The sequence below is a fragment of the Trachurus japonicus genome, chromosome 11 (genome assembly GCF_045865225.1).
Source record: "Trachurus japonicus isolate A0001 chromosome 11, Traja_1.0".
NCBI classification, from domain to species: Eukaryota; Metazoa; Chordata; class Actinopteri; order Carangiformes; family Carangidae; genus Trachurus; species Trachurus japonicus.
In genome coordinates this window covers 3,533,515-3,548,270 of record NC_140917.1, presented here as the reverse complement: position 1 = coordinate 3,548,270, position 14,756 = coordinate 3,533,515, and the positions used below count along the sequence as shown (strand labels likewise).

Below are 14,756 nucleotides of genomic sequence, written 5' to 3'. Positions count from 1 at the left end.
AGTTGAGTTGAGTTGAGTTTAGAGTCTGACGATGGATCGCCACGGCCGCTTGTAGCTCAGCTGAGGCCTCTGGGAGGGGGGGGGGACAGGTCCGTGGTCATGGTGTCCGGGGTGCAGCCGTGCTTCCAGCTGCTCCGGATCGGAGCGTCGTCGTCGTCGACCGGCGGCGGTGGCGGTGGTGTTGGTGTCGGTGGAGACGGAGACTCGGCGCGGGACCTGTACACGTTCAGACCGGCGCTGAACCACTGCGTGTTCCGCCTGGGCCGCGCCGCCGAGCTCTGTGACGTCACGCTGGACTCCACGTCCGTGTCGCGCATCCACGCCGAGCTGCACGCAGAGAGGGAGGCGGGAGAGGAGGAGGACGAGGAGGAGGACGAGGATGAAGAGGAGGAAGATGAAGGCTGGAGGGTCCACATCAAGGACCGGAGCAGTCATGGTGAGGGACACATGCACTTACACATTGTCTCACGCACACACACAGAAACTACTACTTGTGTCAAATCTGTATCAGAGGTTTAAACATTTCAACGACCCAGAGAGACACGGCGTCAATTGATTCATCAGTTTTAGTTTTATTTGTTAGCTGCTGCTCTAGAGCACTGCTAATCTTCCTGCGGTCCACATTTAAAAGCAGTACATTTTAACATACATCTACAATCACAACACAAAAAAGACAACTTACATTAAAGATGTTCAGCTAAGAAAATTGAATTTGAGCCCACTCTGGGTCATTAAATCAGTGTAATAACTCATCTTTCAGACGATGTAGGCCAAACTTTGTGCAAAACTCTGTTTTTAAGTAAATCCAGGATGAAAGTGTGTTTGTTTTTTTCCGCATTGGATAATGCAGGCACACGGATTATATGTCAGCCTGTACACGATTCATCAGCCACTGATATTGGATCCGTAATCCGTCATTCAAACGTCTGAGACACGCACACACACACCGAGCTCGGTCTCGCCCCAAGCTTTGAATATCCCGCCCGCTCGATAACGACCAATCAAATTTGTTTTCCTTACTCGGGTAAACTCACGCTGCAGCTTGTGACAACTCGGCGCGACAAACAGGACAAACGGCCATTTCTGTACACCTTTAAAAACTTTATTTATCCTGAAGGAAATTCAGTTTCTCAGCTTCACAACCAACCAATAAAAACAATGCATAGAAACAGAGTCAAAGAATAATTAGCAATAAAGAATTCAAGTAATAGGTAATAAATGGTGAATGAGAGTGACAAGTGCTACTAAAGTAAAAGTAAAAGTAAAATGCAGTAAAGTGGAAAGTGCAGAGTACAGAACACCTACATGTACGCACTCTGACACAGAGGACACTGAGGTCGTTTCTATTTGACATTTCTGTCTGTATCAATTTAAATTTAAATCAGTGAGCTTATAATGTGAGACAAACTAGTTCCATGTGTCTGATATTAGATGGCGAAGCTGTTAAATCTGCAACACAAATGGAAATTAGATTTAGTTAGTAGGGGTGGGGGAAAAAATCGATTCATGTAAGAATCGAGATTCTTATTCTCTAAGATTCTGAATCGATTCATAATCTTCAAAAATCGATTTTTTATTAATTTTCCTCCGTCTCAATATGCGCCCTCACAGCGCCGTACACAGCGCTGCAGCACGCCATGGCGCTAAAAGACGCTCGTTAACCGCCTACAACGTTAACTGATCTGATTTAAATGCTCTATTGAATGTCTGTGACTAGGCTTGTGCCCATCAGCAACCCGACCCTCTATTGAGGAGAGAGGACGATCGCTGTTTTTTTTTTTTTTTTGCCGTTAAACACACGCGCGCTCCAGCTGAGCAGCCACATCCACTGCGCTCTGGATCAGCTGATCGGTGCTCAGGTGACGTTAGATCTTCACTTTTTTAAACTCATACAAAGTGCAGCCAAACAGCAGGCTGAAGAGAGAGGACCAGCAGCAGCAGCAGCAGCAGCTCTGACAGCTCCTCTGTGGCGCTGCAGAGTCAGACAGGCTGCATGTGAGCTGGCGTGAGAGCGGAGTGCCGTCTTTTTTTCTTTTTTTTTAGCAGCGCCTTTGTTACAGGTGATACATGTCCATGTGCATGTGCATGAGAACTGATTTTGAATCGAATAGAGACACCCAAATATTCACATCCCTTCAGTCCAGGCTTTTGAAAAGAGAGTAGCCTATAAAATCAGCTTCATGTAAAATGGTTCAAATATATTGCTGCTGAGTAAATATGAAACATGTGATGTGCATTTTTGGGGGGGAAATATGGCTTCTGATATAATAGTCTGTAGATATCATCATCATTCAACTTTTTCACATGGTCTGGTGTTAATAAAGCAAACTAAAAATCGCAAAAATAAAATCAAGAATCGGTTGAATCGAAAATCGATTTTGAATCGAATCGTGACCCTCAAAATCGGAATCGAATCGAATCGTGAGCCACCCAAAGATTCACATCCCTATTAGTTAGTTAGAATTAGTTTAGTCTCAAAAACAAGAAGTGAAGTGTTCCAGTTCACCACCAGAGTCTGGGTTAGTCAGATGTAACGTGATTAAATATAAAGTATTACGATGAAAACTTGATATTGAAAGCTTTTCATTCAACACTTTAATATAATAGGTGTGTGTCTCAAGTATGTTAGTGAGGCTTTCTTTATGCTACAGGCCTTTGTGCCCAATTTTGATTTGTTGACGTACACAACATGCATTGCCAGGGCCACTGAAATTCAAATAAAACATAAATGCAGTTATAATTTGGGTTGGAGTAAGTTATAACATTCTTCATAGTTGTTGTAACTAACTCAGACTCTTGTAGCCATGAACTAACTTACCTTACAGCTAACAACTACAACACCAGCACCAACAACTCACATGACAGATTATCTACACAGACATACAAATAAACATAATGTAAGTTTGATGAGTTTAATTACAAAGCAGGCAGTGACATCACAAAAACAAATGGAGGTAAAAAAAAATACTTTCATGCCTCAAAATTAAGTTTTTTTCCTCCTAAAACTGTCCGAGCTGCTGCTGCTGCGTTCAAGACAACTCGGAAAAGAGAAAAAGAAAAAGGAAAAACTCCTGAGCCAGATAAGTGTCTTTACGTCAGTACGCGCTAGAGCTCATGGGAAATACATACAGTCTTCATTCCTGCAAAACATGAAAGTTCCTCGGAGGGGATTTTTTGGATTCTCAAAGAAGTCGGGGCAGATTTTTTTTTTCTCTGACTTCGCAGAGTGCACTGCAAAAACATAAATCTTACCAAGAATATTTGTCTTATTTCTAGTCAAAATGTCACCTCTAGTCAAAACAAATCAAATTATACTCAAACTAAGACTCATCACATAAAAAGTAGCCTGTTTTTAGACACTTTCTACTTCTTTCAAGCATATTTTTACTTGAAATAAGTAGAAAAATCTGATAGTGGAGCAAGTTTTTTCTTTCTTATTACAAGCACAAAAAACTTTTTCTACTTATTTCAAGTGAAAATTAGTTTGTAGCAAGTGAAAATGACCTAAAAACAAGTTATTTTAAGTGGGAAGAGATTAGTTTTGACTAGAAATTATACATTTTGACAAGAAATAAGACAAATATTCTTGGACCAGAAGGTTTTTGCAGTGTGGGAGGAGCTCCGACATGAGGTGGCGTTCGATTGCACCGACTCTTTCAAGTAGGAGGTCAGAAACATCAGATTTCCAACTTGTCTCGAACGCAGCTTCTTCACATGTGGAAACAACTAAACTGAGATGATTCTTAACTTGTTCCTGATTGGAGAAAGTGAAAGTGTTACAGCTGTAAACCATCAACCACACACACACACTCAGTCAAGATGAAACTCATAAAGATAAAGTTCCTCACCCTCTCACCTGTTTTATAAGAAATATCCTGACTCAGGGAAACACACGCACACACAGAACACAAGTTGTCCTCGGGACATAAATTTAAAGGGATAGTTCAACATTTTGGCAAATTGGCCCATTGCCATAATCCCTGTTTCCTGTCAGCAAGTCAACAGAAAAGTGTCTGTGCATCAAAATACAATGAGTAACACTGTATTTTCACCTGTTTACAGTTTGACCAGTGGGTGTTTGAGTTTTCTTCAACTGTCTGAATGTAAATATTTAAAGGGATAGTTCAACATTTTGTCAAATTGTGCCCATTGCCATAATCCCTATAGTCATAGCAGTAGGTTCGTTACCTTTAATTGTCGGTGCAAGCTGTTTTTAGAACGGCGGAGCAGAGCCGTGAGCTGCTCAGAGCTACGCTACGGAGGCTCATTATGGGATTTCTTTTGGTTTCCCTCATCAAACTCATCAAATGCACAATCCAACAACTCCACAACGCTCTGGTGGACAAGTTGTGACCTGCACATTCACCACGCTATGAGATAATAACACAACGTTACCAGATAGAGTTGTTTTAGAGGGAAATTCATGCAAAACAGCTGATGCACGTTGCCTTCAGGGACAATTTTTCATCATCAGTCTCTGCATTTCCCTCTAAAACAACTCTGTCTGGTAACGTTGTGTTATTATCTCATAGCGTGGTGAATGTGCAGGTCACAACTTGTCCACCAGAGCGTTGTGGAGTTGTTGGATTGTGTATTTGATGAGTTTAATGAGGGAAACCAAAAGAAATCCCATAATGAACCTCCGTAGCGTAGCTCTGAGCAGCTCACGGCTCTGCTCCGCCATTCTAAAAACAGCTTGCACCGACAATTAAAGGTAACGAACCTACTGCTATGACTATAGGGATTATGGCAATGGGCACAATTTGACAAAATGTTGAACTATCCCTTTAAATATTTACATTCAGACAGTTGAAGAAAACTCAAACACCCACTGGTCAAACTACAGTGTTACTCATTTTATTTTGATGCATAGACACTTTTGAGTTAACTTGCTGACAGGAAACCCAAACAGCTGTTGGTCTGACAGACTCAACAGCTGCTGCCGTCGAGCTGCAGCTGGAATAAAACCTAAAAAAGATTCAACCTCTCTCTTTCCCTCCATGTTTTTATTTTATATATTAAACTTTAAGAGTTTATGACTCGGCTGTAAACCCCCCCAGGTAACTCAGGTGTTGAGAAACCACGGTGACCTACATCAGAGCTGAGATAAGGAGGAGCTAATTAAAGATCTGTGACACAGATTAACTCTACGTTATAACGACCGTTAAAGCTGCAGCTGGAGGATTAATTAGATTAATTAAAAGAAAAATAACAACAATATTAAGTGTCTGGAGAAGTGACACAGATTTATCAACATTATTGTTGTTTAAAGGTCGAGAGGTCCAACGACTCCTGAGAACCAGAACCGGTCCAACAGGTTCCACAGCCGCCGCTTTATAAAGGAAATAATAGTAATTATTATAATAACAATAATAATACACCAACTGTTAACTCATTGAGTGCCAACCACGTAATTTCTCATTTTTCGTTCCCATGCGTTGAGTGCCAAAAACGAGATTTTTCGTTTTTTGCTTTTTTTTTAAATTATGAAAATAGACACTTTAATACACATTATATGTAAATTTGGGGACTCTACGACGAGGAGAACTGAAATAGATGACGATCAAAGTCACATGACAGCTCATGATCTGGAAGTTTTTTATCATAACTCGGCTTCTGCAAACGGAGTTCTGCATGTGGATGCAGCGCAGCTGCTCCGCAGCTGCTCCGCTCTCACCTGCGCTGCTGCTCCAGCTGCTCCAGCTGCTCGGAGCTGAACCAGGAAGCTCTCAGCCGACAGTCCCGCCCGGTCTTCACCTCGAGCAACACCGTGTCCTCCCCAAAGTCCCCCCGCGGTCAAATCTGATGGTCTCTGGGCCAAAGCAGACCACCGGCACCGACCCGTACCACAGAAGGACCGCGACCACCGGCGGGACCGTTTTTCCCGAGCCGGTGTGGCCGACTGCCCCTCACGTTCCGCGGCGAGAGGCTGTGACACGGCACGGTGCGTCTGTGTTATTGTTGTTTAGTGGCGCCCCCACTGGTGGTTTTGTGAATAGAACAACCATTGTTGTATATATTTATCTTATACGAGCCCTTTGATCCAGAAATGCGAGTGTCAGAAGAGCGACAGGCACAAACAGCGCACCTTTCATAAAAGACGCTGTATCTCCTTTTCTAGAAAAAAAGCAGGGATTTTGGTGAAACCCAGCCATGTTTAGCTTGACTTTTCTCAGGAACGGAGGCACGTAGAAACAAACGGTTTGTGGTCATTTGAAGCATAAAGTTAAACCTTTCAATTGAGCTACAGTATGTGTTGGTGGCAATAATATAGAATACACTATGGCTCTACATAAAAAGTCAAAAATGGTCTAAATTGCCGGTACACTTGACTAAAACTTTGGAAAGGAGCGCGGCACTCAATGAGTTAATAATGGAGAGGAACATCAATGAATGATTTTTCCTCTGTGTTTTTTTATTTATTTAATGTTTTGTGCAAATCAAAGAAATTAAAAAAGTTTCCTCGGGGATTAAAATTTTAACTTTTCAACCAAATACAAAAATTAATCTACAAGGAAATAATCAACAGATGAATCAGGAGTGAAGAACAGTGATTGTTAATCATCAAAAAGGAAAAAAAACTGTAACGAGAGTGAGATTTGATTTTAAGTATAAAAAAAAAAAGAGTGTTTTTTTTTTGTTGTCACGAATAAGAGAGAAATTAGGTTTATGGTAAATTAGTTTTTAGGTTTTGAAGTTGCAGATGTGGCGTTTAAGGCGGGTAGGAAAACACAAAGCCGATTAATTTTTACCGTTTTTTTTATAGTGTTGTGGTTTTTATATCACTTGTTTCACTCTGTTGCTGCTTAACTTAATATTTTTTACTGTGTTTATTATCTGTGTTATTTATAATAACCATAATAACTAAGGTGTTTGTTTTAAAGCTGCTGCAGATTTTTACATCTTTTTTTTGTTTGTTTCCATAACGAGACTCGACTGCTTTTTCTGCTCCATCTCTATTTTAAATCAGTTTAATAAAAACAAAAAGTCAGAGTTAAAGAAAATCACTTTCACTTTGTTCGGTTTTAATTTTCTTTTATTAAACTCCAGTTTGTTTTGGATTTTTACAGAAACATTGAATCTAACACAGTTTGATTCTTTTAGTGCCAAAAGAGAGAATAAGAATAAAATCAAAATATTAAAGTAAATTCACTCCAAAGAAGAAACAGGAAGTGGCTCAAAGAGGAAGAGGAGGTGATATATATAATATGTTTCCTCTTAATTTCTCCAGTAATTTCACACTCTGGTGGTTTCACACCGTTTTCATTTTGTTTGCTCATTAAAACGAGATTTTTTACTTTCACCGCCGTCATGTTTCTCACGCCTCGGCCGCTCTGGTTACTGCACACACACACACACACACTGATTTATTCTCTTCATGTATTAAAAATAAAAAGTCATGATGATCAGCTGGTTGAATTAAATGTCTCCTCCTCCTCTGTTTTCCAGGCACGTGGGTGAACGAGGTGCGGCTGCAGCGCGGCGTCCAATGGGAGCTGTCGGACGGAGACACGCTGACCTTCGGGGGCCAGTCGGCGCCGGGGAGCCCCGAGTTCTACTTCCTGTTCCAGAAGGTCAAAGTTCGCCCGCTGGACTTCGACGCCATCACGATCCCCAAGGTGAAGCAGCCGGATGTTTGAAGTTACTGTAGAGGAGGAGGAGGTTCTGGGGGGAATCGAACGTTGTTAACGACTTCTCTGAGCATCAGTTCATCGTCTTAGAAACAACAACACGAAGAGTCGACTTATGAGTAAAAACAGTGAAAACTGCAGTTAAAAGTTAGTTGCCGAGCGTCTTACTCACACTTTTAGTGAAGCGAAGGACTGAATCTGAACCTGAAGAGTCGTCTCAGAGCTGAGTTACAACAGCACTATGAGCTGTAAACTGAATTTTAGACAACGAGAATATAGAAATATCTCAGTGAATAGTTAAATGACCAATGGGAGTTTATATTCAACTGTATTTTGACAATAATCTACAAAATAATACAAAATATATACATTGAGAATGAATCAAGAATAAATATTTCCTAATCTTTCTAATTCTGCCTTAGATTGTTGCATTTCTCCAATGGTGGGAAATCGAAGCGTTGTGCTTTGATGAACTTTAATTCTGCTGTAAAAGCTCTGCTGCGTGAGGTTAATGATGAGAGGACGTCTCTTATTAAATCAGAGACAGGGATGAGACCTGCTCCGTCCAAACAACAAAGACACAACGTCCTTCTGCTCAGTCTCATCTCCTCCTGTCGGCTCCTCACACTGAGGAACATCTGGAGTCTCTGAAACATCTGGAGTATTGTCAAAATCATTGGCCATTTAAAGGCACAATGAGGAGTTTTCTTTTGGTTATAAAAGAGTCTCATATTAATGTGGATGAATCTACGTTACCACTTGTTAATGGGTCCATTTTCGATAAATATATCGTTTTGTCTTTATCGTTATTTTGTTATTATTATTTAGTGTTCGACTCGCCCAGCATTTCCTACCGGCGGGTTATGGGAATAACGCCGCTGGATCGCTAGTTGGCATCGTTTATGGTCGGAACTACGACGGTATCTGATCGTCTTCCAACCTCCAACTTTCATTCTAGATCAATGAAAACATTCTTGGTAAATGTTTTCGCTTTCGTCCGTCTTGCGCCGGTCCAAGAATTTCAAAACAAAAAAAATTGAAAACACTTATGCTTTCCGAAACTCCTCGTAGTCACTTTAACTATTCACTGAGATATTTATTTCTATATCTATAAGATATTTCTATATTCTAAGATAAAGGATTCCCTTCAGCGGTTGGTCATTCCTATGAATCTGGAAGTGACGTCATCTAAAATTCAGTTTACAGTTCATAGTCCTGTTGTAACTCAGCTCTGAGACGACACTTCATGTTCAGATTCAGTCCTACACTTCACTAAAGCCGTTCTCCCACTAAAATTAGCGGGTCGGTGCAGGTTTTTTAAACACGGGTCGACCCGCTAACAATCGGCATTTGGCCCCTTTCCCATTGACCAAAATGAGCCGAGCCCCGCTTTCATCCGCGGTGCGATTGTTAGCGGGTTTAAACCGTTTTTTTGACCAGTGGGAAAGGGTTATGAAAGTGTGAGTAAGATGCTTGATCACTAACTTTTAAAGGGATAGTAGCATATTTTTTAAGTGGGGTTGTATGATCTCCAAATAGCCCCTAAGTACTTTAATTGCAGTAGAAGACTCTCTGCACTCCTCCCGTTAGCAACGCCAGCCCATAGCCCTGCCCAGAGATTTACAACATACAGTGTTGTGAACAGACCCAAAGAAACGGCCTCTTTTCACGGCCTAAAAGAGGTTTTACGTGAAAAAAAATACACAGTCCATTCACAACAATGTATGTTGTAAATCTCTGACAAAGTTTCTCTTTTAAATCTGTTAAACAGCAGAAATAAATGTTTTACTAACCCAGTCTTCCCATCAAGCTGGCCAGCTCTCCCTGCCCCCCCCACAAGGGGCTGCCTTCATCAACTCCTGCTAACATTTCCATATTTCGCACATTCTGTGACATAAACTGTAAACTGTTTTCTTGTCTGTAACAACATCTATTGCACGTCTGTCCGTCCTGGGTGAGGGATCCCTCCTCTGTTGCTCACCCTGAGGTTTCTCCTGTTTTTCCCTGTTAAAAGGGTTTTCCATGGAGTTTTCCCTCAGTGGATGTGAGGGTCTAAGGACAGAGGATGTTGTTACGATGCCATGTGAAGCCCTTTGAGACAAACTGTTGGTAAAAACGGGCTATACAAATAAAATTGCCTTGCCTTTTAATTTACATGTCGAGATAAAAATCCCCTCGATGCTGCAGCTGCTGATCGTCTCTTCCTGTCTCTTCCTGTCTCGTCTCGTCTCCCCAGGCGGGAACGTTCTCCTCCGACCTGCAGAACCGGATCCGGACCAACCCGGACCGTAAGTCGAGCAGCAGCCTGGAGCTGTCGAAGCAGCTGTCCCTGAACCGCTCCACCGTCATCCTCAACTCCATCGGCAGCCTGAGCAAGATGCAGGGCAGCGCCTGGACCTTCCAGAGGAGCTTCAGCCACGAGGGCGCCGTGTCCGACCCGGGCTCCTCCTCCTCGCCGCCGCCGCCTTCATCACTCCCTCATCATCGCCACCATCATCATCATCATCATCATCACCACCGCTCCTCCTCCCTGCTGCCCCCCTCCACCCCGTCTCCTCCGTCGGCCTTCGCCACCGGAGCGTCGGCGCCGTCGACCAAGTCGCTGCTGCCGCCGGCGTCGTCGTCGTCGTCGTCGAGGAGCAGGAGGAAGTCGGCGCACACGGTTCTGCTCGAGGACGACAGCTCCGACGAACCGCGAGGCCGAGGAGGAGGAGGTGAGAGACTTCAAAATAAAAGCACGAGTTAAAGAAACAGGAAGTGATATGTGAGGATAAATAGATAATTAACAAAATGAAATGAAAAAACAATAGATAAAACAATAAATTAAATTCAATTAGATGTTTTTTATTTTATTTTTTTAGCAAGTATATTATACAGAACAGCACATCAAAATGCACAGACAATCAAAAATATTGTATAAAAATAGATCATTACAAAAATCTAGTTTACAGAGAAGATAAATAAGTCAAAGATGAAAAACAAAAAGGAGAAATAATAAAGTAAAATACATGGAAAAATAAAAAGTGAAAGAAAATAATATCAAAAAGAGCATCAGTCAGCGGGTGCAGGGACAAACTCAGTTATGTGTTGCTATTTTTGTTGTTAATTAAATTGAGAGATTTAAACAAAGACTGTAGTTCCAGTAGAAAAGGAGCGACCTTAGGTGGTGATTTAGCTCATTTTTGTTGTTTGTGAATAAAACAATTCGCATAAATGATCAGCTGTTCAAGAGTGCATTCTTCTGGATTAACATAGTAGCAGTAGGGGATTCATTTTCTACACAACACTGCACTTTATATAGTAAAGTTGGCTGGCAACTGTTTTTTATTTATCTATAAGGCCCTACTTATGAAACTTCCATTGTATTTAACCTCACTTTTAAATCTCCGCTTTACTGGACTCCATAGTCTCATATCAGTCTGAATATTCCTCATGGAAACGTCAGTCTTTGATTTTTCCCTCATCAAATACACAACCCAACAACTCCACAACGCTCTGGTGGACAAGTTGTGACCTGCACATTCACCACGCTATGAGATAATAACACAACGTTACCACACAGAGTTGTTTTAGAGGGAAATACATGCAAAAAAGCTCATGCGCGTTGCCTTCAGGGACAGTTTTTCATCAACAGTCTCTGCATTTCCCTCTAAAACAACTCTGTGTGGTAACGTTGTGTTATTATCTCATAGCGTGGTGAATGTGCAGGTCACAACTTGTCCACCAGAGCGTTGTGGAGTTGTTGGATTGTGTATTTGATGAGTTTGATGAGGGAAACCAAGAAATCCCATAATGAGCCTCCGTAGCGTAGCTCTGAGCAGCTCACGGCTCTGCTCCGCCGTTCTAAAAATAGCTTGCACCGATAATTAAAGGTAACGAACCTACTGCTATGACTATAGCGAAATTGTTGCAAAAAGTACAGGAGTCATCAACATCTGTAAATTGATCAATAACAGTTCACAGTCCATTAGTTGTATGATGATGTAACTTCCTGTTCATCATCATCATCATGTGACTTTGTTTCAGTTGCAGCCGGCGTTCCCGACGACGCCCAGCGAGCGCGAGGGAAGAAGCGGCGACGTCTCTACAAGTCCGAGTCGGAGGGTCTCAGTTCTCCTCCTCCTCTTCCTCTTCCTCCTCCTACTCTTCCTCTTCCTCCTCCTCCTCTTCCTCCTCCTCCGGCGCCGCTGCAGCCGAAGAGCCACGCCCACGCCGAGCCGCGGCGCCCCCTGGAGGCCAAGCCGTTCCCCGCGGGCATCCGGACCATCGGCAGCTTCCACGGCGCCATGACCAACAGCCGCCTCAACCACCAGCTGCTGCACGCCTCCTTTACCACCGCCGCTAAGAAGCCAGAGGCGGTTACCACGACGACCACCACCACGGCGACGATGCAGCGGATCAAGACGGTGGTGCAGGGAAACCTCGCCGCGTTCCGCCAGCAGCAGAAACCCGGCGTTGCCCACGGCGCCCAGAGGGGGGGGCGGCGGCGCGCCCACAGCTCCCCCGTCTTCTCCCCCCTGGTGGTGGGAGGAGAGAACTACAGCCTGGCCTCGCCGTCCGTCAGGATCCGCACCGACGACCGCGGACGAGTCCAGTTCAACCGGTTCCACCACCAGACCAGGTGAGTGAGGCCTTCAGGGACGGCTCGGAAAAACCTGTGTCTTAAAATACTTGTTGATTTTTCTTTTATTTCCTTTTTATATTCCAGTTTAGTTTGAGTTAGTTTTGCATTTTGCATCGTTTTAGTTCTTTAAAGGAATAGTTCACAAAAAAAATGAAATTCAGTCATTAGTGACTCCCCCTCATGCTGATGAATACTCCAGAGTAGTTTTTTATTCCGGGAGGCCAGTTCGTAGTCCAACCAATTGTCCTGAAGGGAGATAGTCCAGAGTTTACTGGAAACGACCTCATTTAGGACAATCCAGGACTGTTTAGGCTGTAAAAATATCCTAAATGACGTAGTTTCCAGTAAACTCTGGACTATATCCCTTCAGGACACTTGGATTGCAGTGGAGGAATATGAAATGGTTTTTGTGTAATTTTATGGACGTTTTTGTGTCGGTCCCTATAAAGTTTTGGTTGGACTAGGAACCGGCCTCTCGGGTCTCCAGATGCACTTTGAGGAATAAAAAACTACTCCAGAGTATTCATCATTCGTAATTTTATGGACGTTTTTGTGTCGGGGCCCTATTACTCTCATATAAAGTTTTGGTAGTTTGAGTTAGTTTTGCATTTTGCATCGTGTTAGTTCTTTAAAGGAAAAAGGAAATTCATTAGTCATTATTGACTCCCCCTCATGCTGATGAATACTCCGGAGTAGTTTTTTATTCCTCAAAGTGCATCTGGAGACCCGGGAGGCCGGTTCCTAGTCCAACCAAAACTTTATATGAGAGTCAATATAGCGCGCGACACAAAAACGTCCATAAAACTGCACAAATACCATTTAATATTCCTCCACACTGCTCGTCCACTGCAATCCAAGTGTCCTGAAGGGAGATAGTCCAGAGTTTACTGGAAACTACCTCATTTAGGACATTTTTACAGCCTAACAGTCCCAAATTCAATACAGGACTGTTTAGGCTGTAAAAATGTCATAAATGAGGTAGTTTCCAGTAAACTCTGGACTATCTCCCTTCAGGACACTTGGATTGCAGTGGACGAGCAGTGTGGAGGAATATTAAATGGTTTTTGTGTAGTTTTATGGACGTTTTTGTGTCGGGCCCTACTGACTTTAATATAAAGTTTTGGTTGGGTCATCCGGGTCTCCAGATGCATGAATTTCATTTTTTGGTGAACTATTCCTTTAAATGTAACGTAAGTATCATTTTCTACGTATTTTACTTCAGGTAACTAAATAACTTTTTTTCACTTCTAGTTTAACTTTTCTAGTTAGTTTGTTAACTATAATAACCCTGGTCTCTCTACATGTGACCGTTTCATTGTTAAATCAAATATCTGGATGGTTTTTCTCTCTGAGCCACTAAAATGAAAACATCAGCCTTTTTATTATTTATTATTCTTAAATTCAACATGACGGAGGATTAATGAAACTGTGATGGGGAAATGAAGTCTGTAATTATAAGAATAAAAAGTCTAACCAGAAATAAAAATGTAAGAAGTTGATAGTCACACTTTCTAATGAGTTTTAATCTCAATTTTTATTCTCATGATTTCAGTTGGTTTTCTTTCTTTCTCCTCTCTGTTGCCGTGTTTCTCAGCTGGATGCAAATCATCTAAAACTCTTTTTTTTATTGGAGCTGAATCTGTAAATAATTCAACTAATGATCGATATAATAACAGATAATGAACCAGATCGGAGCTGAAATATCTCGTCTCTTTGTGTCTCATCATTTTCTTTTTTTCTTTTTTTCTCCAGTAAGCGACGCGGCCGCCCGAGGAAACACCCGCTCCCTCCTCGCCCGTCTCTTCCCTCTCCTTCCTCCTCCTCCTCCTCCTCCGGCTCCTCCTCTGGCTCCTCTTCCTCCTCCTCCGGCTCCTCCTCCGGCTCCTCTTCCTCCGAGGACGAGGAGGAGGAAGAGGAGGATGAAGAGGAGGACGAGGTGATGGTCGGAGCGGTGGAGGCGTGCGCGGCGCCGCGGTGTCGCCTCCCGCAGCAGGACCCGGTGCAGTGGATCCAGTGCGACGTGTGCGACGCCTGGTACCACATCGCCTGTCTCCACGGCGACAGGAAGAAGCGGCTGGTGGTCGACCCCAACGCCGACTTCCACTGCGGCTGCCGCTGAAAGAAAGAAAAGAAAGAAAGAAATAAAGAAATAAGGAAAGAAATCAGACGTTTAAGTTTCACAAACACGTGGAAATGATCCGACGACTTGTTCGAACTCTCTGCTGCTGCTGCTGCTGCTGCCGCCGATGCCGAGAAAAACCACGTTCCTTAAAGTGACATTCGCAGTTTTATCTTTAAGGATTTGTGCAACAACAAAAAACTCAGACGGAAGAGGAGGAGAAGCTTTTCTAAGAAAGAAAAAGAAATAAATCAGACGTTTAAGTTTCACAAACACGTGAAACGACTTTTTCGAACTCTGCTGCTGCTGCCGCCGACGCCGAGAAAAACCACGTTCCTTAAAGTGACATTCACAGGATTACCTTGAAGGATTTGTGCCACAA

At 42.8% G+C, this 14,756-nt stretch overlaps 2 protein-coding genes across 2 annotated transcripts in view; both read left to right on the top strand.

Annotated features, from left to right (window-relative positions):
• The window catches only part of LOC146977901 (flotillin-1), a 364,493-nt gene that overhangs the window by 113,276 nt on the left and 236,461 nt on the right, over positions 1–14,756 (top strand). The window lies entirely within an intron of this gene.
• Positions 100–14,383, top strand: tcf19l (transcription factor 19 (SC1), like). The gene is made up of 5 exons (XM_085790290.1): positions 100–436; positions 7,450–7,619; positions 9,868–10,345; positions 11,664–12,252; positions 14,008–14,383. The coding sequence occupies exons 1-5, from the start codon at positions 100–102 to the stop codon at positions 14,372–14,374; spliced, it is 1,941 nt and encodes a 646-aa protein (XP_085646416.1). The 3' UTR covers positions 14,375–14,383.

Coding starts and splice junctions, on each gene's coding strand:
- tcf19l (XM_085790290.1), top strand. CDS start 100: ATGGTGTCCGGGGTGCAGCCGTGCTTCCAGCTGCTCCGGATCGGAGCG. Junction 437..7,449: donor CAAGGACCGGAGCAGTCATG/GTGAGGGACACA, acceptor TCTGTTTTCCAG/GCACGTGGGTGAACGAGGTG. Junction 12,253..14,007: donor CGGTTCCACCACCAGACCAG/GTGAGTGAGGCC, acceptor TTTTTTCTCCAG/TAAGCGACGCGGCCGCCCGA.